The 21851-nt window shown below is 44.1% G+C and overlaps 1 protein-coding gene across 2 annotated transcripts in view; it reads left to right on the plus strand.

Moving 5' to 3' along the window:
• The window catches only part of Rora (RAR related orphan receptor A), a 726629-nt gene that overhangs the window by 5575 nt on the left and 699203 nt on the right, over window positions 1–21851 (plus strand). Inside the window, exon 2 of one of the 2 annotated variants that reach the window (XM_035444449.1) lies at window positions 3659–3702. The exons of the other annotated variant lie outside the window; for it this stretch is intronic. Coding sequence (XP_035300340.1) covers window positions 3659–3702 — 44 coding nt within the window. Of the gene's footprint in view, window positions 1–3658; window positions 3703–21851 lie in introns of those variants that run through there. 2 annotated transcript variants of the gene reach the window in all.

Raw genomic sequence — 21851 nt, forward strand, 5'->3', positions numbered from 1 at the left:
TAGAATATAGAATATATTTCCAGTTCTAAAAATCTCCCTTGCTCTGGATTTGGGCTGGTGGCCCTCTTCTTTCCTCCTCTTCTGACTCCCTGTCTCTCTGTCTCATATTTATTCTATGCCAAATTCATCATGGGAAATGTTGGTTAGAATTAAGCTGTTAAAACTTTTCAACTATGTTTTAGTCTATATATTAATATAATTGTGTAATTTTTGGTTTAATGCTTAAACATCACCTACATGATCAGTGTCTGAGTCTTGGCTGCTGTATAATAAATCATGGTTTTTCTCTGAGGGTACCAAGGTGCTGCTAATGAATTGATTTTTTTTTTATCCGACACTAGATTAACCCCATGTGTTTTTTTGTCTTTGTTTTTTGTCTTTTCCTTTTTGAGTAAGTTGTTTAGCTGTGTGGTTCCCTTTCCTGACCTAGAGAACACGTCAGGGAGGAAATTGAATCTTTCCTTGGAATTTCAGAGCCTGGTGGTGTTGTGGGGTCATGGTTCTGAGTATGAATTCTGATTGTATTTTACAGAACTGAAAAATGGGGAGACTGGCCGACATCTGTCTTGATCCTACCTGGATCATTTTTATTTTGTTTTTTGTTTGTTTGTTTTTCCTGTAAAATCCTCTGGAGGACTATTTGCTTCCTTGTTTTCCCTGTTACAAGTAGCAAGTCAGAAATGCAATTATTCGTTCTGGGTTAATGGAGGTTTTTATAGGAAGTTGTCAGCCAGAATCTAAAATCTTTTTGTTTGTTTATTATTTGTTTGCATATTTGGGATGGAGTCTCAGGTTATCCTCCTGCCTCAGTTTCCTGAGTGGTTGGATTACAGTTGTCTGCTAAAGTCTTTCTTACTTCTTCCCATAGAATAGTGGTTCTCACTCTTCCTAATAGTGCCAACCTTCAATACAGTTACTCATGTTGTGGTAACCCCAACCATAAAGTTCTTTTCTTTGCTACTTCTTAACTGTAGTTTCATTATTGTTATGAATCCTAAATATCTGATATGAAGGATATCTGACAAGCAACACAAAGGGTCTGACACCCATAGACTGAGAACCACTGCTCTAGAATTAGAGAAGGTACAAAATCTTGAAATATCCAGGGAGGCAATCCTGTTTACAAGTCCTGTAATTGGCTTCCTCTCATGTAATAGGGGTGGAAACTACTATTACTAACTTAACTAACTTACTAACTCACCACTAACTTAACCATTCCTTTGGGGATGTTGGGAGCATCTCTTTGGTAGGGGTCTTATGCACCTGGAATGTTAGGAAGCTTCAGGGTTCAAGTTTGCAGGAAAAAACATTTAGAGGCCCCCAGAGGAAGTCCTTTCCAAACTGTGGCTTTTGGGAGGCGTTTTTGAACCACAGAGTTGGCTTCCTCAGCATCATCACACTTGACTTAATGTTAGTCATTGATAATTTTCTGCTGCTTCTGATGTATCTGTTTGGATTCTTTTTTATTATTTTTTTATTTGAATTAGAAAGATTATTTTACATGTCAATCTCAGTTCCCTCTCCCTACCCCTCCTTCCCTGCCCCCCCCAACTAACTCCCTACCTATCCCATACCCTTTCTGCTCCCCAGGGAGGGTGAGATCTTCCATAGGGGGTATTCAGAGTCGGTCATATCCTTTGGGATAGGGCCTAGGCCCACCCCCTTGTGTCTAGGCTCAGGAAGTATCCCTCCACATGGGATGGGCTTCCAAAGTCCATTCCTATGCTAGGGATAAGTACTGATCCACTACAAGGGGCCCCATAGATTTCTGAGGTCTCCTCACTGACACCCACATTCATGGAGTCTGGATCAGTCCCATGCTGGTTTCCCAGCTATCAGTCTGGGAACCAAGAGCTCTCCCTTCTTCAGGTCAGCTGTTTCTGTGGGTTTCACCAGCCTAGTGTAGACCCCTTTGCTCATCAGTTCTTCTCTGCAACTGGATTCCAGTTCAGTTCAAGTTTTAGCTGTGGGTGTCTGCTTCTACTTCCACCAGCTGCTGGATGAAGGCTCTGGGATGGCATATAAGTTAGTCATCAATCTCATTATCAGGGGAGGGCATTTAAGGTAACCTCTCCTCTGTTGCTTAGATTGTTAGTTTGTGTCATCTTTGTAGCTCTCCAGACATTTCCCTAGTGCCTGATTTCTCTTTAAGCCTATAATATCTCCCTCTATTATATCATCTCTAATCTTGCTCTCTTCTGTTCTTCCTCCAACTCAACCTCCCTGCCCCATCATGTCTTCCTCACCCCTCCTCTTCTCCCCTTCTCATTCTCCTGTTATGATAGCCTATCATCATCATCATCATCATCATCATCATCATCATCATCATCAATGGACTGTTTTTTGTAAAGGCACCAAGGGGATTGTTTAAAGAAGTTATTATAATAGAAGAGGAGGGTATGATGAAGAATGAAGGCACCACAACTTACTGTAAGAAGACTGGCTTTGGGCCCCAGCTCTTCCATGTTAATTCTGAAAGGAATTACAGGGAACAATCCCCTGTTGAGGGAGGAACTGTCCCTCCCCACAACAGATTTTTATGGCTTTCATAACATGAGATTATTATAAATTGTCTTACCATGTTGTATGAGATGATGCATTAATGATAGCAGAGGCATTGCTATTTCCTAGGGTTTATCTACAAAACCTGGTTCTTGGTGGCTAGCTGAGGAGCCCTGTACTCATGGATGCTCAGAGTATAGGTTTCCCACACCTTCAAAGATGGAGAAGGACCCCAGGATATCTCAGGGTAAATTTCTATCCATTTTCCCCTGAATCTTCCACTGGAGGCTGGGAGTGAGACAGAAGCTTCATGGTACAGAGGCTGTGTTTCCTCTCTGGTGGAGTTATCTTAGCTATGTCATTAGGTGGTGGCACTTGTGATACAAATTGCCTTAAACTGTTCTGAAGTAAGAAAGAAGTTTCTACATGTAGGCATGGGTCACAGTAGATGAAGTCCTCTGAGATACAAGGAAAGGGCACCACTTAGTGTTAGATCCTCAAGCCTATGAAAGAGGTATGCACTGTTAAAAATACCTAGCTTACTTCGGGGGAGGATTTGACTGAATACTGATGGAGTTTATGAAATATGAATATAGTGAGTCGCTGTACGTAAGTGGTAGGCGTGTGTGAAAGAAGAAGAAATAAAATTGTGTATAAATGACACTCTGAAACTTGATGGAATTGTACACGTGACAGGAATGGTGACGTGTGGGTCTGTGCTTCACAGGGGGAAAGAGAAGCAGGCTGAAAATCCATCTGTCAAACTTGATATGGGACTAGAAATTATAGAATAGAAAAATCAGTTGACTTGGTTTATAGGCAAAGAATATCACCAAGGGTAAACAGGGAGCTTGCACAGAATCAAAATGAAATTTCCAGAAAAGGGGTGGGGACAAAAAACCCAGAGGCCAATGTCTGAATGCAGGATGAGGTACATTAACACCATCTTCAGCATTCTGGGCTATTAACTCTTGTGGTGTTGAGCTTATAGCCAAACCAAAGACACAACTATGAATTTCCAGTTGTGTAAAAGAAATCACCTTGATCTCCCCCAAGCCTAAATATATGTAGCAGGGCCAGGAGCTGCACAGGATGCCATTTTTCCTGCCTTGTTCTGATTGATTGACAGCCCATACTATATGCTTCTTTCCTGAAGGTGATTTTACAGTCTCTAAGCACAGACATGTCTCGCCGAAGTGAAGGAACGAGAACCCACAAGCTAAAGTGTGTTTCACTGGGTGAGGTATTTTGGTGGGTGGGAAAAGAATGGGGAAATAGGGGAGGGGGGTCATGTAAAAAGAGGCTTAGATGCCCATCTGGGGCTGGGAATTGGAGGCTGTGGAAAGCAGGGACAGAGACACTGCATGGTGAAGAGAAGGAAGTTGGCATTGACTGTGAAATTTTAAATTATCTTTAACAAGGACAATGAAAAGAGGCACGCTGACACTTTGAGAAGTTATGACGAACTTGTCGAGAATGCCAATTCACAAAGGCAGGTATGGGAATACTCAGAAAAACAGACAGCTTTTGAGTGCCAGTCTGAAGGGCAGAGAGAGCAGCTTCCTGGTGCATTGAGGGAATCGGTGGGTGTGCTTATTGACTCTTCCAATTAGTTTTAGAGCAATCTGAAGAAATGGACAAAGACGGAGAAAAGGCAGCCAGATGTGATCCTGAACTTCCAGAAGCAGAGGGCCTCTGTCATCCCCTAGGAGCCATGGCAGTCATGGACAGGAATAAGCGAGTGGATATGAGTGGATCTTGAAACACCCAGTCACAGAGGAACCACGTATGCTTATTGGGCCTGAGACCTCTTAAATAAACTGCATCTCTTTTCATTTTCAATTTCCAATTGGGGAATCAGAGGATGATGAACAAGTCATGATACAGTCTGTGCTCTACAGGGACAATGGTGTGCCAAGGATATTCTCTCTAAAAGTGTAGGGCAGCTGGGAGGGCGAACTGCCCATAACTTTCAATTGTCCAGGTAATGAAGTATCAGGAAAATCTAAGCCAGATGAAATAATTTGATCATCAAGAATGATTCCTCTGATAGTGCTTGGAATGGGCTGGCTGATGTGTCAAGTATGAAGTTGCTAATTTATGTTACCTCACTCAGTTTCTCTCTCACAATTGGGGACAGCATGAAAGGACAGGATGTGGGAGCCTAGGCTGTGTGCAGAACCCGAGCCCTTAACCCAGATAGTGTAACATTTCACAGTGTCCGAGATGACAGCCAGAGACAGGGTGAGTTCAGTGTGATTTCTCAAGACCCCACAGAGCCACTCGGAGAATGGAGAATGGAAACTTTGCTGAAGGACTTCCTGAGCCTTCTGAAGCTTGCCTTTGGACCTGAGTGTGGGGCTATCCATTGCACACTACTCACGCTGCCACTACCCTTATTTCGTTAGGCAAAATGTTAGCGTGAGAAGGTATCCGGAGAACTCCCACCCCAACAGTGAAGCTGATGCACCTGCAAGCCTGTGATGTGTCTGCGATTACGTTCCCAGGCAACAGTTAGGATGTGACTACAGCCTAGATCTTCTGCTCACTCATCTCATGCCCTTCCCACTCATGTGCAGGTCCTCAAAAGTCCCTGGAGAAAGAATACCAGGTCACTACCCTCCAGGAAAATTACCCTGAGGACATTTAAATGTATACTACATGGTCATCAAGGTCAGTCTGAGTTATGTGAACCACACATCTGTAGTGGGGTAGGTCTTATTTTTAATCTCCCTGGGCACTTTTATCACTAATTAAAATGGGTATTTATCACATTAATTATTTATAATAAAATACACTTATTATAATTAAAGTACACAGTGCCTGAGTCTCATGTTCTGATTCCATGGAAAGTGAAGCATGGGACATAGAGTTGAGCACCTGCTCCTGAGCACCCACTGGAGCAGGCATAGCCAGGCTTACAATGAGCAGTGTTTCTGCCTAGCCAGGTCCTTCCTGAGCGCTGAGGCTCAGGCTGTGCTCTTGATAGAGCTCTTTTCAAGACCAGATCTGCAAATAGAATACTACAAGGCCTTCAAAAAAAAAATCACCACAGTAGAAAATTATTTCTTTTTTAAAAAAATTATTGATGTGTTTATTTATTTAACCCCAGAGTCCAGTTGGTGTTGTTCATATGCACAAGGGCCTGGGCAACTTTTCAATGGCCATACTCCTAAGGAAAAAAAGACTCTCATTTGAAAGAGAGTGGGAGTGGGGTAGTGGTGCAAGGAAGGGTTTGAAGGGGATAAAAGAGAAGGGGGGAATGACAATCAAATATCATAACTTCAAAAGAATATTTGAAAAATTAAATGTGACTCTTCCTCCCCAAGCAGCCATTAGCTAGCTGCTCAGCTAGGGCTGGGGCCTTGGGAGTCCCTCCCTATTTCATGCTGAAATTTTTGGCTGGCTTGATCTTGCATGGGTCTTGTGCAGGTAAGCACAGCTGCTGTGAGTTCTTGAGTTCAGTAGCCTTGTCAGGTCCAGAAGACAGCATTTCACAGCATCCTCCCATCCTCCAGCCCTTATGTTCTTTTCTGCCCCATGTTTCCGGAGTCTTGGAAACATGAGTCTGGGTGCCGGGAGGGTGTTCTTAACACCGGTAAAGTATATGATTTGTTTCAAATGAAAAATCACATGGTTCACTGTAGTGTACAGAGAATTGTATCATTTTTTTGTAAAAAGTTACAGTGTGTGCATTCATGTATATATGTACATAGGAAATACAGTTGAATCAGTAAATGGACTTGGACCCACAAACTAAAATGAAATAATAAAATGGTCAGGTATAGGTGGTGGGGTTATCTGGCTTGTTTTTATTTTTCCTTTTCTGAGGTTCCTGAATTATGAATGTACAATTTTTGTAGTAGGAAAAAAATAAATCTTTTTGTGGTTAAAAAAAAATGATGTGTTGTGAAATTGGGAGTGAATTAAAGGGTCTTGTTTTGAACTCAGTGTCTTACATAGAATTTCATGATGTTTCAGGGTCCATCAGGTTTACTCTTCTAAAGAGCAAGACCTTTTGATGGTCTCATTCCACATTCAACTTGATTTAGGGGGGGTTAGGTTTAGGAACTCCTTGGCCCTTGAAATATATACAGCCTGTTGTGCAACGAAATAAGCAAATTATAAGCCAGTTATATGCACACACAAACACACACACACACTTGTATGTGTGTGTAGGAATACACATGCACAGATGAGTATGCATACATATATGTACACATGTACACACAGAAAAAAGCTTTCACATAAAGCACTTTCATTTATCTGAGCTTCACTGTTAATTTTGTTTTCTTACTTAAAATATACATTATAGCCCTTAGTATTAGCTTTATTATGTATTTAGGAGGTGTTCCTTGCAAGTGTCAAGAGAATTGTCCCGGGTGAGAGGTAGACAGAGACATTCTGGGGCTTTGGTATAGGAGGGGATGGGGAAGGAACTCAAATGGAGCTCCAGGTTCTGCTCATTATGATCTGGAGGAGGACAAATAATATAAATACTCATTATTATAATCATACCATATCTTGATACCATTTTAAGCATACACTTGTTATTACCCTATTACATGTATGAGTGCATCTGCCTTAGACTGGCTGAGAATACAAATTCTGGGATTTCCCTCTGGGTGGCTTAGAGCAGACATACTTGTGTGAGAGCACAAGGTCGCATTTCTTTTATTTTATGCATATGAATGTCTGCATGCATATCTATGTACTACATGTGTGTCTGGTATCCAGAGTGAGGCATCAAGTCCTCTGGAACTGGAGTTACAGACAGTTGTGAGCTACCATGTAGGTGTAGGGAATTGAACCCAGAACCTCTACCAAAGCCGGCAGTGTCCTTAATTACTGAGCCATTTCCCCAACCCTAGGGTGGCTTTTCTTTAATTCAACAAATGCTTCCTAGGAACTTAGTGTCAGACACTGTGTTTGGCTCTGAAGCAGGCAACAAGGAAGCTGGATTCCTGCCTTGTTGAATGCTCCATTCTGGTGTAGATGTGTCTCACTGTTACCGCAGACTGGACACTCCAGATGGTTTTCCTCCTGGCATGTTTTACACTTGACCCGTTTGACCTCTATATCTTAAATGTCTTTCTCTTCCCTCCTCACACCCCTTTCCCTGTCTTGTGTTCTCATCTCTTCTTCTCAGACCTTCCATGATCAGTGTAGGTGATCACCCACCTTCTCACCTCTATATAGTCCCCTAGATCCCCGTTTTTTTTTTGTTGTTGTTTTTTTTGTTTGTTTTTGTTTTTGTTTTTGTTTTTGTTTTCAGATTCTGGTTGCATGGACCAAGGGTTCATTTGGCCATCATGTGACCACTTCTCCCGGTTCTTTTATTTCTTCATCACCAGTGTTATTTCCTTGCTGTGAGCCTGTTCTCCATATGACCAGGAGCACAGCTTATACTTTTACCACTTTACAATGTCTTAAATAAAGTAGATCCCTGTTAGCTCTGCAGGTATCCTTTTCCACATTGCCCCACACAGTGTCTGTTTCCCTCCTTAACCAGCTCAGTGCTCCTCAACTTCACGTCCATCTTCAGTTTTCTTGTGCTTTGGCAAGGTTTGGTCCCAGCTGCTCTCATTTTTCCATATCTGCCTCTATTGGACGCATTGTTTCCCTCCATTCCACCATCAGGGCTAATCCAGTCTTGTTCATCTCAGGCTGTAATTGGTCACATTTTGAGACCGAGTACATATAACTGGTTTGTCGTGAGCCTGCTGGAAGTGAATGACGGAGTAAAGGTGGAGGTGTGCCCTGTGCTAACTATGTCCTAGGTAAGTTCACAAAGTTGAAGACTCGGGAGGGTGGTGTTGCCAGCCTTGCTGGGATGATCTTGTGATATTGCTTGCCAAGTGCCTGCCAGGAGATCTGGGGAATGGTGTGTTTGGCTCTGGTGGTGGTGGTGATGATGGCCAACACAGTGTTGGCAGGTCCCCTTGCACCTCTCCGTCTCCTACTTGGGTCTTTGGCTCCCTTTGCCTGAAGCATCCCCTGCTTGGTTCTGTGGAATGAGCATGAATCCCAGGGGCTTCGGTGGATATCCTGACATCTTCCTTATGCCAGTTCTCTTTCTGGACTGGATCCAGCTCCTATCATTCAGCTGGCCCAACATGGGCTGGATCTGCCAAGAGAGGACATGTGACTGGAGTTGTGCTTCTTTACCTAATCAATAGCATTCTCCAGTGTTACCTCCCAGACCTTCTCCTGAACCACAAGCAAGTCCATGCCTACCTATTTCCTCCCCATACCTCTATTCCTCCCATGGTCCCCACTGGCTTTTGCCCTGCTCCGGGCATCCAGCTAGGATATTTCCATCTTTCCCACTGGCCATCCTCTGATGCTTTCTGTTGCTTCATGTCTCATTAATTCCTCACCCTTCCCTCCCCTTTCCTCACTGTCTCCTTCCTGTCTGCAAGGGTTCCATTCAACTTGTTCTTCTGTAATGTTCCACTCTGTGACTGACTGCTGAGTCTTTAGATTCTAATCTAATCACTTACATGCACTTGGAAAGCAATGCTCTCAAAGACTCACAACCTGTTTGCAATCATGTTACAGTAGCACAGTTGATGAGCAAGCAGCGTGAGAAAGAGTGATGGGCACCACAGTGACACTGGGTAAACACAGGAAAGCAATCTTAACAGGTGCAGAGGGTGTGCCCATGGATTATAGAATCTTTTCTTGGAGAATCAATTACACTTGCCAAGGGTGTTTTATTGGTTTTGCTTATAATTGGACTAGAATAGGTCAAAGGGCAGAGGAGACAGAGGCACAGCGTGCTCGAGGAAGTGTGTGGGGAGCAGAATCCCATCTCTCTGCCAGGGTGGTTTGGGCTTGATACACTGTGTGACTTTTACAGAATTAATTGGCACTGTGATTAGGTGGTTTTATTTCTTCATTCAAACGTTTGGAAGCTGATTCTAATATTCAGTGGTAATGAAAATAGAGTAATGCTGTAATAACTGTTCCATTGTAAAGTGAATTACACAGTTAACCATCTATTTTGTCTAATTTGTGTTAGTGATAGTGTAGATTACAACACATAGCTTTCTCTCTCTCTCACACACACACATACACACACACACACACACACACACACACACAGAGTAGCTGATATTTAAGAAACAGTAACTAAGAGAAGTCTTATGATATAGTCAGGAAACAAAAATAAAATGTATATATGTATATATTACCACATTGCATTATATAGTAACATATACACACATTCAGGCATACAAATGTGTGTCAATTATATACATATGTATATGTTTATATACAAATACATATAGGCACATGCACACATACATATGTGTCAAGCAGAGTGAGAAGATGGTAGATAGTACTGGCATGAAATACTTGGCTGTATTGCCATTAGCAAACCTGAGCCAGGCTAGATGATCTGTTACTGCAGGTTAAGCTAGTAACGACACCAGCCCCTTCAATCCTTATTGTCACACTGGAGAACTTTGATTCCCTGAGAGTCTCCATTTGAAAATGAGGCATCCCAGAGCTCAGGAATGTTGGTCATTTTCCTTTGTCATCTGCCCCCCAAGAAAAGTGCCACAATTTTCATAGCACAAAGATAGAAACATATTTTTGTGCATGAAGTCATAGCCAAACCCTGAGATCAGAAATAGGATCTAGGGAGACAGAATTCAATATGACTTCCCCATTGGGACATACCAATTAAAGAGCCTAAGTGAGTAGGTTCTTGTGACTGTCTCCCTTAGCCCTGGGGGCCTGGCTTTGCTAGTGGGGCTTTACCAGTGTGCATGGGAGTAAATATGGTTTCAATCCCTAGGCTAATATCTCCAGAGAGGTCTTAAAACTTCCTGGTCTATGTGTACTCTGGGTTGCTGTCTCCAAGGTGTCCATCTCTCAGTTCTAAGGGACTCAGAAGTTCTGGGACACTATGACCAGGGGCATGGAGAAATCTCTCACTGCCTTCACTCCTGGGTTTTGCTTAGGCAGCACTATCAGCTCTGCCCTCTGCTAATCTGGCACCCCAGAAAGACCTTATCTGGGTAACTGAGATTTTTATTTAGCTTAGGACACACTTAACTTTCATAGATAGAATGCTTACTCTCATGACCAAATTATCGGAAGCAAATTTGCTTCATAAATAACTGCACAGTCCCTGTATCTGAAATCAACAATGTTGATTTTAAACTCCTGAAGGATTCAAACCAGAGGGAAGACAGCATCAATGTCTGGCATCTGGATTAAGAATATAGTTAGTGGAGAAATTTATTGCAATCTTCCTTGAAAAAATATCAATATCATCTTGTGCCTAATAAAATGTTATAATGAAAATTACCACAGAGCTTGACAACATCTCTTTATTAATTGGCCTTTTCCATGATTATTTTCCTAGTAGCAAATGCACTCTGCTTTGCTGGCTCATTAGTTACAGTCCACAGTGAATTCGAAGTTTGTTGCTTCAGCCATGCTTACCTTCCCATGGGGCTCAGTCTCTCGGGGGCAAGGGTTGTAGATTTTCGCCAATATATGTGGTCTCATATCTCTGAGCTGTTCATTCCTGAACTCATTGAGCACCCTCAGGATGCCAGCAACAGGACTGCAGATCGATCTGTGAAGGCCAGCTGATGGAAACTTAGGTAGGCTATGCTGGAGACAAGAAGCCTAGCTCTGGGCAGCGTTTGTTTGTTTTTGTTTTTGTTTTTTTCCAAGGAGCTTGGAAGATTGAATCTTTATTACTGAGAGGTCTAGGGTCCAAATGCATGTGACTGGCTGGGAAGTTGAAGACTTGTGTAGTTAAGAAAGGGAGAGAGGTTTCTTTAAAATACTGAAGGTGCAGGAGCTGGGGAGATGGCTCAGTGAGTTAAAGGTTCTTTTCACAAGCATGAGAAATGGAGTTCTGATCCAAGCAGCTCTGTAAAACCTGTGGCACTGGCTGCCTGTAGTTCCCAAGCTTTCTGGCCAGCCTGTTTAAATGAATCATTGAGCTCCAGGATCAGTGAGAAATTACTTGGAGATGGTTAGAAGAGGACATCTGACATCAGCCCCTGGCCTCTACACCTGTGTGCACATGCATTACAGTCAGTGCACAAAATAGAAACTGGAGTTTCTCCCCTGTACTTGGATACAGCCAGGATGTTTGTAAAGACAGTGTCATGGTCAAGTTGCCTTTGAGTTTATTTTGCTTCTATGGTGATCCCTTCCTGATGCCTAGTTGATGAGTGAGGAGTAGCTGCCTCCCTCCACACCTCCTTAGACTTCCTTCACAGCCCAGCATTGATTTATCCTGTCTCTACAGGGAATCTGCCTTGCATTGGCTGAGCCTCAAGGATGGAGAAGTGGGATGAATAGCAGCTTTGCAGAGGTCTCTGGGATGCCTGGGGAGAATGGCTGTGTGGGAGAGAAAGTTGAAAGGGGAGCCTGGGAAAGGGTGTGAGACCTTCAAAGGATGGATCTAGCCAGGGGACACACTCAATGGGAATGTTTCTTTTATGGTTGGTCCAAAAGAGAAAGAGAAACACACAAGTATATTGGCCAGGCAAACAATATTAGGTGTGATTTTAGCGAGGTCTCCATTGCTGTGTGGTTTGGACAATTAATGTTTTTGAGGGTCTCCCCGCCCGCCCCCAGCCCTGTGTGTGTGTGTGTGTGTGTGTGCGCGCGCATGCGCGCGCACACGCACATGCATGTGTACACATATTTGCAGACTAGATGACAACCCAGCTGTTGGTTCTCACATGCCATCCACCTAGTTCTTTTAAACAGTGCTATCACTCACTGCCTTGGAGCTTGAGTCTAGGACTGGGTTAGGCTAACCCCAGTGAGCTACAGGGATTTGCCTGTCCCCACCTTCCCAGCCCTGAGATTACAAGCCTGTATCACCATGCTCTGGTACATGGTTCATGCTTGAATGGCAAGCATCTTACCAACCGAATCTTCACCCTGCCTCTGTTTTCCAGGGTCTTTTAAGGTAGGCAGCAGTTTCTGGGAGTCCTGGCAGAAAGTTGGTCCTGGTGAATCCCAGAAGGGACTAGGAAAGTGTTGTGTGATTAGGGGAGCTGTGGAGTTCAAACAAGCTGTACACTAATTGGGTGACCCTAATCTTAACTCCAGTTACTGCCAGGAGGGGTTAGCCTTGTGGAAAGCCATACCACGGCCTTCTGGAATGCATTATTGTTTTCAGTGAGTCCTGACTGAACATCCTCCCATCCATATCCACTAATGTGTCACATGAGTTACTTGTGTTATCTCTGTGCTATGAAATTAGAGGCCTTTGCCCACAGTGTGCTAAGTAGATTAAAGGGAAAGCCTGTTTTTTATGGTGTGGGGGGAAACCAGGCAGATACCAGGGAAATAGCATGTGGGTGTGTTTGATCTGACAGTGGGGAGGCCTTGGGAAGCCGGTGTCTTCTAATACCTGAAAGCCGAGCTGGAGCTGGAGTTTTCTTCAAAGGGGTTTATATTTTATCTGTTGGCACTTCTGTGAGGCAAGAGGGTCTGCAGAAGGCGATGGGGGTGGGGGGGGGGAGGTCACTCCTTTCCTGTTGTTTTCTGCTCTGCTTTTTAACTTTGCAGAAAGCCTCCAGGTCATACACTAGACCCTGCTCAGGACACCAGTGACCAAACAGTCCCCTTTTGTTAGGAGAGTGTTCTATTTTTCTCTCTCTCTCTTGAAAGGTGCCCTTCAGGACAGCAGAGCCTTTCTTTGGGCTGTTTATAATTGAGCCCCAAGGAAACCTAAACAGAATTCAGTCTCAACCTAGGCCAAGGGCCTCCTTTGCCTCACTGGACAAAGCTAACCCCACGCAGGATGAAATCTCACCGGCTAGTCACCGGAGAAGCACCTTGGGGAGCTCTCAGTATGACTTCTCTCCCTGGCCATCATCCCATAAGCTAGTGAAGGCTGAGGGCCAGGCCCTGGGGTGCTGAGAGGCTAGACTAGAAGTGTGGCTCTTGGTGAGGGAGGGTAGGCTGGGCTGTGTCCTTGAGGGTCCTGTGTCAGCTTGAGGAGCACTGGAGGTTTCTGTTTAAGATCCCAGTGTCTCCATGGGGGTGGGACTAGGCCCTATGCCAAAGGCTATGATAGACTCTGATGAAACCCCCATGGAAGGCCTCACCCTCCCTGGGGAGCAGAAAGGATATGTGATAAGTAGGGTTTTAGTTGGGAGGGGGTTGTAGGGGAGGAGGGGAGGGAGAGGGAACTGGGATTGACATGCAAAACAATCTTGTTTCTAATTCAAATAAAGAAAAATCTGCAAAAAACAAGTGAACAAAAAAATCTTAAACACACACACACACACACACACACACACACACACACAAGATCCCAGTGACTCTTAGCACTGGAAGATGAGTTGTCTTAGCATAGTGCAATGTAGAGGAGAATGTCTTTTATTTGCTGTTTAAACTTTAAGTGCAAATATTTATTTTTCCTTCAAACATGTATTTACTATTTATTTATTTATTTATTTTAGTGGGGGCTCATCCTAACTTAGGCTGGCTTGCAAGTTACTAGGTAGCCCAGGCTGACCTCAACTTTGTAGCAATCCCTCTGCCTCAGTTTCCTAATGCTGGGATTCCAGGTGTGAATCACCTGCTTCCTCCTCCTCTTTTTTTCTTTCTCCTCTCTTTCTCTCTCTGAGATGAAAGTGTTTATGGATTTTATGGATTTAAGCTACATGGATATGCTTTCAGCACTCTCGTTCTTGCCTGCTTTCTTCCACAAGCTAGGTAAACGGAGTTATTTGGGGAAATTGGGATTTGATAATTTAGAGGTTGTGTCGTTTGGGGGTTGCACTATTTTATTCTGTAATGATGGACATGGGGTTAACCTCCTTGACTTGAAACAGAGTCTTTGTTTCCACCACAAACAGTCTCACATTAGTGCTTAGATAAATCTCCTCACTGCTAATTTTCACCCCACATTAGATATGAACTAAAGAGTTCTTTGGAGTAACTGAGGTGAAAGAGGGAAGGAAGCTGGGCTTTGTCGGAGAAAGAAAAACTGGCCAGAACCCTTCTAATCCCCCGGCTCTTTGAGCCTCTCAAGCATGTGAGGCTGTTTAGGTACTTAATGTCTGAACCTCTCCATGCACTGGACAGTGAAGCCCTCCCTCCCTTGTTAGTCCCATGGTTTTCCAGAATTTCCAGAGAAGGCATTATTTGCTTCTTGCAGGGAGCCTCCAAGATCATGGAATCAATCATCTGCCAGACCTCTGAGTATACAAACCCCTGAGGAGAGAGGCAGTGTGAGGAGAGGCACCGTTTTGAGGCGGAGGTACATTTTCAGAAGTTAGGGCCTGGATCTGCAACAGGGAAGTTGAGCTAAATATGCAGTTCTATTTTCATTTTCACTCAGTGCCAAGGCGAAAACATCGGGAGATAGACTGTACATGCATAAATAAGTCGGCACACAAGTGGCCCCTGCAACATGCAGCACGAGGGATTGAACAATTCTTCCTGTATTCCGCAGTAATGGACCCTTCCCAAGGAAGGGTTCTTGTGCAATCACCTAAACTGGCTCACTTCAGCGAGTTAAAGAGAGCTACAGACCCACAAAGGAGGTCGGTAGGTGGTTGACTCTCTCAGCTCAGCTGCTATAACAAAATGCCACAGGCTGGTGGCTAAAACAACATTTATTTTCTTGACCAGTCATAGATTTCAAGCTTCCTTGCTTGGCAGTAGCCACCTCCTCGTTTGGTTGTCACATGGTTGGGATGGGAAGCTGAGGGGACTCTTCCTCTTGTTATTTTTATTTTTGTTGTTTGTGTGTCTGTTCATCTATGTGCAGATCCACGTGTACAGACATGAAGTCAGCCTTAGGTGTCATTCCCTAGCAGCCGTCCACCTTGATTTTGAGACAGGGTCTCCTCACTGACCTGGAGCTCTCAGGCTCTCAGGTAATCTAGGTTGGCTGCTCAGCAGCTCCAGGGACCCCCATGTCTGCTTCCCTAGCCCAGGGATTACAGATGCAAGACACTATACCTATCCTTCTAATGGATTTACGGGGATTTCTAGGATCTTAGGTCCTTGTGCTTGCATGGCAATCCCTTCACCAACTGCCCCCTGTCCCTCCCTCCCACTTAGAAGAATAGTGATCCTATTCTGATAGGCTGGAAGACCAATGACTTCATCCGGTCCTAGTTAGCTCTCAAAGGCCTCATTTGCTAATGCCCTGGGGTCTACAGCTGAAACACAGATATTTGTGAGGACCATAAACTTTTAGGTCATATGTTGGCCAATGCTTGAAGCACACACATAATTTTCCAGGGTGATTGAGTTGTTTCCAAAATGTTGGTTCTTCCCCATTTGTTTAAGTAGCAGAGTATTTTCTCATCATGATCCTGTATCATTTGAGATCTGTCAGCGAATCCCAAGCTAATTGAGGTTATATTATCATTTGTTTTAAATTGGAGTATGAGATTTATTTATTTATTTTTTATTTTTTTCCCAGTAATTTGGTGACGAGTTCCTTTGTATTCTGCCTAATTGGATTGCATTTTAATTTTGTGGCAAATGGAGAATCTATTTTACATTTCTGTTAGATTGTCAAGCCCGAGGCTGGACCTGAATTAGGGAATTTGCAGTAGGGTGAATGAAGCTGTGAACCTCTTGGAGTGGACTCAGCTGCTACAAGTCCTCACCCGTGCATCTTTAGGGTCAGGGAAGAGACTTTGGTTGAAACCTCTGAGAGGACAAGAGACTGAAATCTGAAAGCACTGGGGTAAGCTGAGAATAACTGAGTCACAAGTTACCCAGAATGGGGTATATATTCCAGAAATGTAGCTTTGATTCAGGTACATCTGTTTGTGTGTCCCTGATGCTCAGAGTGTTGTAATGCAAAATGAACCAAAGCAAATGCCGAGGGTACATAGGACAAGTACTCAGGACACCTGCGTTTCCATCAGAGTGTAACTCTTTCTTGTAAGTGGCCCTGAGTCAGTGTCTTTTCCCCAAGAGGGCCCACCTCTTCCAGAGTTCAGAGATGTGCCAAGGTGTGACTTCCTGACAGCTCTGACAGTCTGTGACCCTGTGACTGGGTGCCCACTTATTTACAGAACCACAGAACATTAGTGCTTTCTTTCAGTCATTGTTGGGGAACAGTTTAAAATCTCTCCCTCTTGCCAGTACAGGACTAATCCAGCCCCCTGATCATGGATGCCAATGGGGAGGCCCCTGCACTCCTGGGAGCCTCCGGAGGTGGACTGCCGTTTTGCCCTGGTGTGTGTGTGGGACTTCGAGAGCCCATCCCACTTGAAGGGATGCACTCTGTCTCTGAACACATGGGGAGGGACCTAGGCCCAGCACAGGAAGATTTGGTGGACTTGGTGGAGCCCCGGTTGGGGGCCCTACCCTGCCTGGGGAGTGGTGGGTGGATGGGGTGGGGGGTAGGTTGGAGGTGGGGGAGAAGGAATGGGGGTGAGGGGAGGGAGAGGGAGAGGGGAATTACATGTGAAACAAGCCTGTTCCCTAACTTGAATTAATAATAATAATAATAATAATAATAATAATAATAATAATAATAATAAAAAGAGAAAAAATTTTAAAAAATCTCTCCCTCTTAAGAGTGATGTCATGATATTTTAGTAAATTCATAGGTTTACAACCTCTGCCTCAGTCTACTCAGACACTCACATCACATCAAAAGATCCGGTCATATCCCTTGTTATCCCACGACCTGGTCTGCTACCGCCATTACTTTCAACTTACCTTTTCTAGACATTTCACTGAAATTGAATTATATAAAAATGTAGTCTTTATGTCTGACTTATTTCACTGGGCATAGTACTTTTAGGACTTATCTATGCCATAGAATGTATTAATATAGGTTGAATATCCTTTACCCAAAGAGCCCCAAATCTAGGCTTTTCAGATTTTTAAATATTCATGTAGACTTTAATGGCTATACATCTCTCATCCAACAGCTTCAGATTTTCACATTGTAGTTGCTGAACTCTTCCCTTTTTCTGAGTGACCAGTATTCCATTGAATGGATTTGCCACTTTGCTCATCCCTCCATAACTGATGGACTTCTTTTTCTTCATGTTCTATTCTCAGGTTTGCCCATCCTTATGACAGACTTGTCTGTACCTGCAAAGAACTCTTAAGATGTCTTTTAGACAAAGCCAAGGCCTTTAGCCTATGCCTTCTCTTGTGGGAAAGACTAGAATTTGGTGGTTTTAACTATTTAAGACCTTTCAAGGGCATGGGCTATGACATCTGGATCATTGCGCTTATGACTACACAGCTTTGCATCAATTTGTGTGTTTTGTAATCAGGCTTCATTGTAAATTTCAGGAAGGTTGAACCTAACAGGTAGAATGGATAGGCACATGTTTGAATATTTTTCCGTCCTTCCTTCCTTCCTTCCTTCCTTCCTTCCTTCCTTCCTTCCTTCGTTCCTAACTCCCTCCATCCCTCCTTCCCTCCCTCCCTGCCTTCTTTCTTTTTTTCTTTTTTCTCTAACCAAGGTCTCTTGTAGCCCAGACTGGCCTTGAACTCACTATATAGCTGATGATGACACAAAACTTCTGATTTTCCTACCTCTTCCTCCTGGGTGATGTGATTACAAATGTATTCTACTATTTCTCATTTATGTGGTTCTGGGAATCAAACCCAGGGCCTTGTCTGTGCTAGACAAGCAGTGTACAAACTGAGATACATTCCCAGCTCTGGAAATAAATATGGTATGCATACGTTAGTTATATATGTACTGTACATATGCGCTATTTGTACACACACACACACACACACACACACACACACAGAGAGAGAGAGAGAGAGAGAGAGAGAGAGAGAGAGAGAGAGAGAGAGAGACGCTTCCCAGCTGCTTAAGAGGCTTTACCCTATGAAAAGCAGGCACCCATTGCAGTTTTATTGAGCATGATAATTGTAAACAGTATCAGAAATTTCTTTGGGATTTAAAAGTTAGACTGTTTACTATTCCCAGTGGTGGAAGTGTACTTTAGCATACCCTGTTCTGCCTCCTGAGAAAGCATCCATGTAGGGGAATTGATGAGAGAGAGAAAACCTGGACATTCCAGTAAGCATGAGTACCTCCCTGTGGCTCTTCTGAAGCCTTGGGATACTGTGGGTAGAGTTGGCTGTGTGCTGCCAGGCTGTCCAGAGGAGCAGGCATGATTGCATCTCGTTTTTTTCTCTCCCACAGTTTGAAAAAGGGAACGTTTTCTTCTCTTTGCCAGGAAGGAACTCATTAGAAGAGATATGCTGGGGGCCTGTTTGCTGGGAGAGGAGGAGGAAGAAGCTCGTGTCCTCTCTTGGTTGTGAGCATATCATCCCAGCACATCACTGGGAGGAGGAGGATGTGTAGGAGCCTCTGCCTGAGCTGGGAGACCCTGAGGATGGGTACTTTGAGCTGATATCACAATTCCCAGGGATGCTTGCTCGAACAGTGTTGTGCTTATTCTTAGCTTTGTAGGTAAGCCCAGCACACAATATTAATGAATATGGTAGTATCCATAGCCCTTCTTGACACTGTTGCTGGAGGGCTTACACACACACACACACACACACACACACACACACACACACACACACACACACACACACACACACACAGAGAGAGAGAGAGAGAGAGAGAGAGAGAGAGAGAGACCTTTGTCTTGTATAGCATATGTCTGTAATCCTAGCACTTGGGAAGTGAAGCTAGGAAGATCTGAAGTTCATCCTCAGCTAAACAGAGTTCCATAGACCCTGTACAAATAATAAACAAACAAGCATCCATACACACACTATCACCTTACACACACGCTCACCTCAGTCCTCGCTCTTGCTCCCCTCCCCAGCCATGTCTTTACTCCTATAAAGGGCTGAGATTCCATAGATGAAATCACATACTTCCCATGTCCTCTGTGTGTGATGTGTTTATGAAAACAATAATCCTTTAGTGCAGTGTGTGATCTGAGATCTGATAGGGTCCCATCCTTACGATGGCCCACTTATTCCTCATTTCCTATATTCTGGGTACTGGGAACTCAAAGCACAGTCCTTCCAGCTCTGTCTGTGTTCCTAGGAGGAAGAGTTATAGTCTCTGTATTGTGGGTAAAAGACTGAGGACCAGGTTAGTCTGAGTCCATACTATTGCTCTCAGGCATGGGACAAGTTCTTACTGTCTCACTGTCTACCTGTCTGTCCCCTTCTGGTGAGCATCTTGTATGTCTACATAATAGCTCTGGTCTCCCAGGCTCCTTTTCGCCTTCTTCATCTTCAGAGGTGGAAGACATCTGTGTGGGCATTCAGCTCAGCTTCTTCATCTTCCGGTGGCAGATGTCCCCTTTATTCCTTAGGTCTCCCTGTTGTCCTTCCCTGGCCTGAGATACCTCCTTCCTGAGGACTGCTTGAGACTTAACTTTCCTCCTCACCATCTTGGCAGACTTCTGGCCACCTAGATAAAACATGATTCTGGCCTTGCAGGAGAAATCCCTGCATGCCTTCGAACAAGTCACTTTAACTGAACACTGAGAACAACCTGTGACTGTGGCTTTGCAGACGCTCGAGCTGTGGGCTCTGAATATTAAGGATGTGGACACAGGGACTGCTTCTTCAGAACTGCCCCAGCAGCTCAGTGCTCAGCAACCCCATCAGGACCTGATAGCAGAGAAGTTGCTGAACTTGGCTTTGGTGGAGGTGTGGCTTTAGTCAGCCAGACTCTGTGAGCTTGCTGCCTCTTTCCGGAAGGTCAGGATGACTAGCAAACGCCCATCTCTGGGGCTGCACAGTGCTGTTCTGCGGACAGATTTGGCTCAGAGGAGGCTGAGCACCACCAGAGCAGCAACAGTGCTGACTGGCACACTAAAGCTTTTAGACTGAAAAGCCAGGACAGAATGTTCAGCTGGGCCTGGGAGAACTTTCCTGTTCCTTCTTCAGCTCAGCTGTAAACCTTGGGACTGATTGGAAAATGTTCCCTGCAGGATTTGGCCAGCCAGGTTTTTATGGGTATTTTTCTTCCACTTGCTCAGACAGTTTTCCCCTCTTGCTCTCTGTCTTTGGGTGTGAAGAGCTGAAGGCTGTTCATCTCACCACAATGAGGAGCTCCAGGGCATCCGATGGAACATTGCTGTCCACACTGACATGCTGACATGGACACCCTTGCCAAAGTGCCCTTGATTAATGCAGATCTCCTGGATCACCTCTTTTCTTAAAGCCCTGCATTGGGGCTGAGGCTAGGGCTCACTTAGTAGAGCACTTAGTGTGCCCTGCCTTGTGTGCAGGAGGAGGCCTTGGGTTTGCGTCATGGTACAACATAAACCAGGAGTGGTGACACATGCCTGTGATCCCAGTATTCTGAAGGTGGTGGCAGGATCAGAAGTTCAAAATCAGTGATCTTCAGCTACATAGCATATGTGAGGCTATTCTGGGATATGCAAGATCCTGTCTCAAAAAGAAACACACACACACACACACACACATACACACACCAGAGTCATGCAAATATAATCCCATTTTACCATGGCCTGTCTCATTGGCTCTTCCCATGAATCCTCCATTAGCTTTATTATACCTACCTAGCACACAGTAGGTGCTCAATAAAATTTCGTGGAAGAAATGAAGTATACTTGTAACACTAAAGGGCACAGTGTGTGTGGGAGAGTCTTCTCTTGACAATCATTTTGAACAAAATTCATTCCCTCTAGTCAAGAGCTTGGCAATGGCCCTTGACCAGTAGGCGGCACCCGCTGTTGTGGATGATAAGTTTGCTGTCAGTCAGATCCTCACTCCTTCGTAGGTAATTTGTCTTCCTGCTTGCTTTAAGATTGTATTTTTCTTCGGTGTTCTGCAGGGTCATCATGATATGGTTAGGCATGAATTTATGTATCTCATTCAGGATTTGATGTGCTTATCCTTTCTGGGGGCTCCCACTCTCCTTTGAATCTGGAACATTCTTAGCCATGCCTCTTTTCTCTTTTTCTAAGACTCCAGTTGTCCACATAAAAAAAAATTCCATTTAACTCCTCTTTCATTTTACACACACACACACACACACACACACACACACACACACACACACACTGCTAACCTTTGTTTCCCTGTGACCTTCTGGATGCTTTCCTCGGTCCTCTTTCTGAACCCAGTCATCTTTATCTAATCTAGGGTTTAAACTGACTGACTTTTTTTTTAGATAATCATTTAATATCTGTGCACTGAAGGGATGTTGCTTTTATATGAGTGCACTCATATGGACACTAGCCTGCACCCAGACAGTGCTGGAGTAGAGGATGCTGGTTGGTGGAGGAGCACCTGTCTGGCCTACAGAAAGCCAGGAGCAATCGTAGCACTGAAAAAAAAAAGAAAAATAAAAAAGAAAGAAAAAGAAAAGCTCCAACTCCAGCATCTATGACACCAGCTTC

Source organism: Cricetulus griseus, chromosome 4 (genome assembly GCF_003668045.3).
Source record: "Cricetulus griseus strain 17A/GY chromosome 4, alternate assembly CriGri-PICRH-1.0, whole genome shotgun sequence".
Taxonomy (NCBI): domain Eukaryota; kingdom Metazoa; phylum Chordata; class Mammalia; order Rodentia; family Cricetidae; genus Cricetulus; species Cricetulus griseus.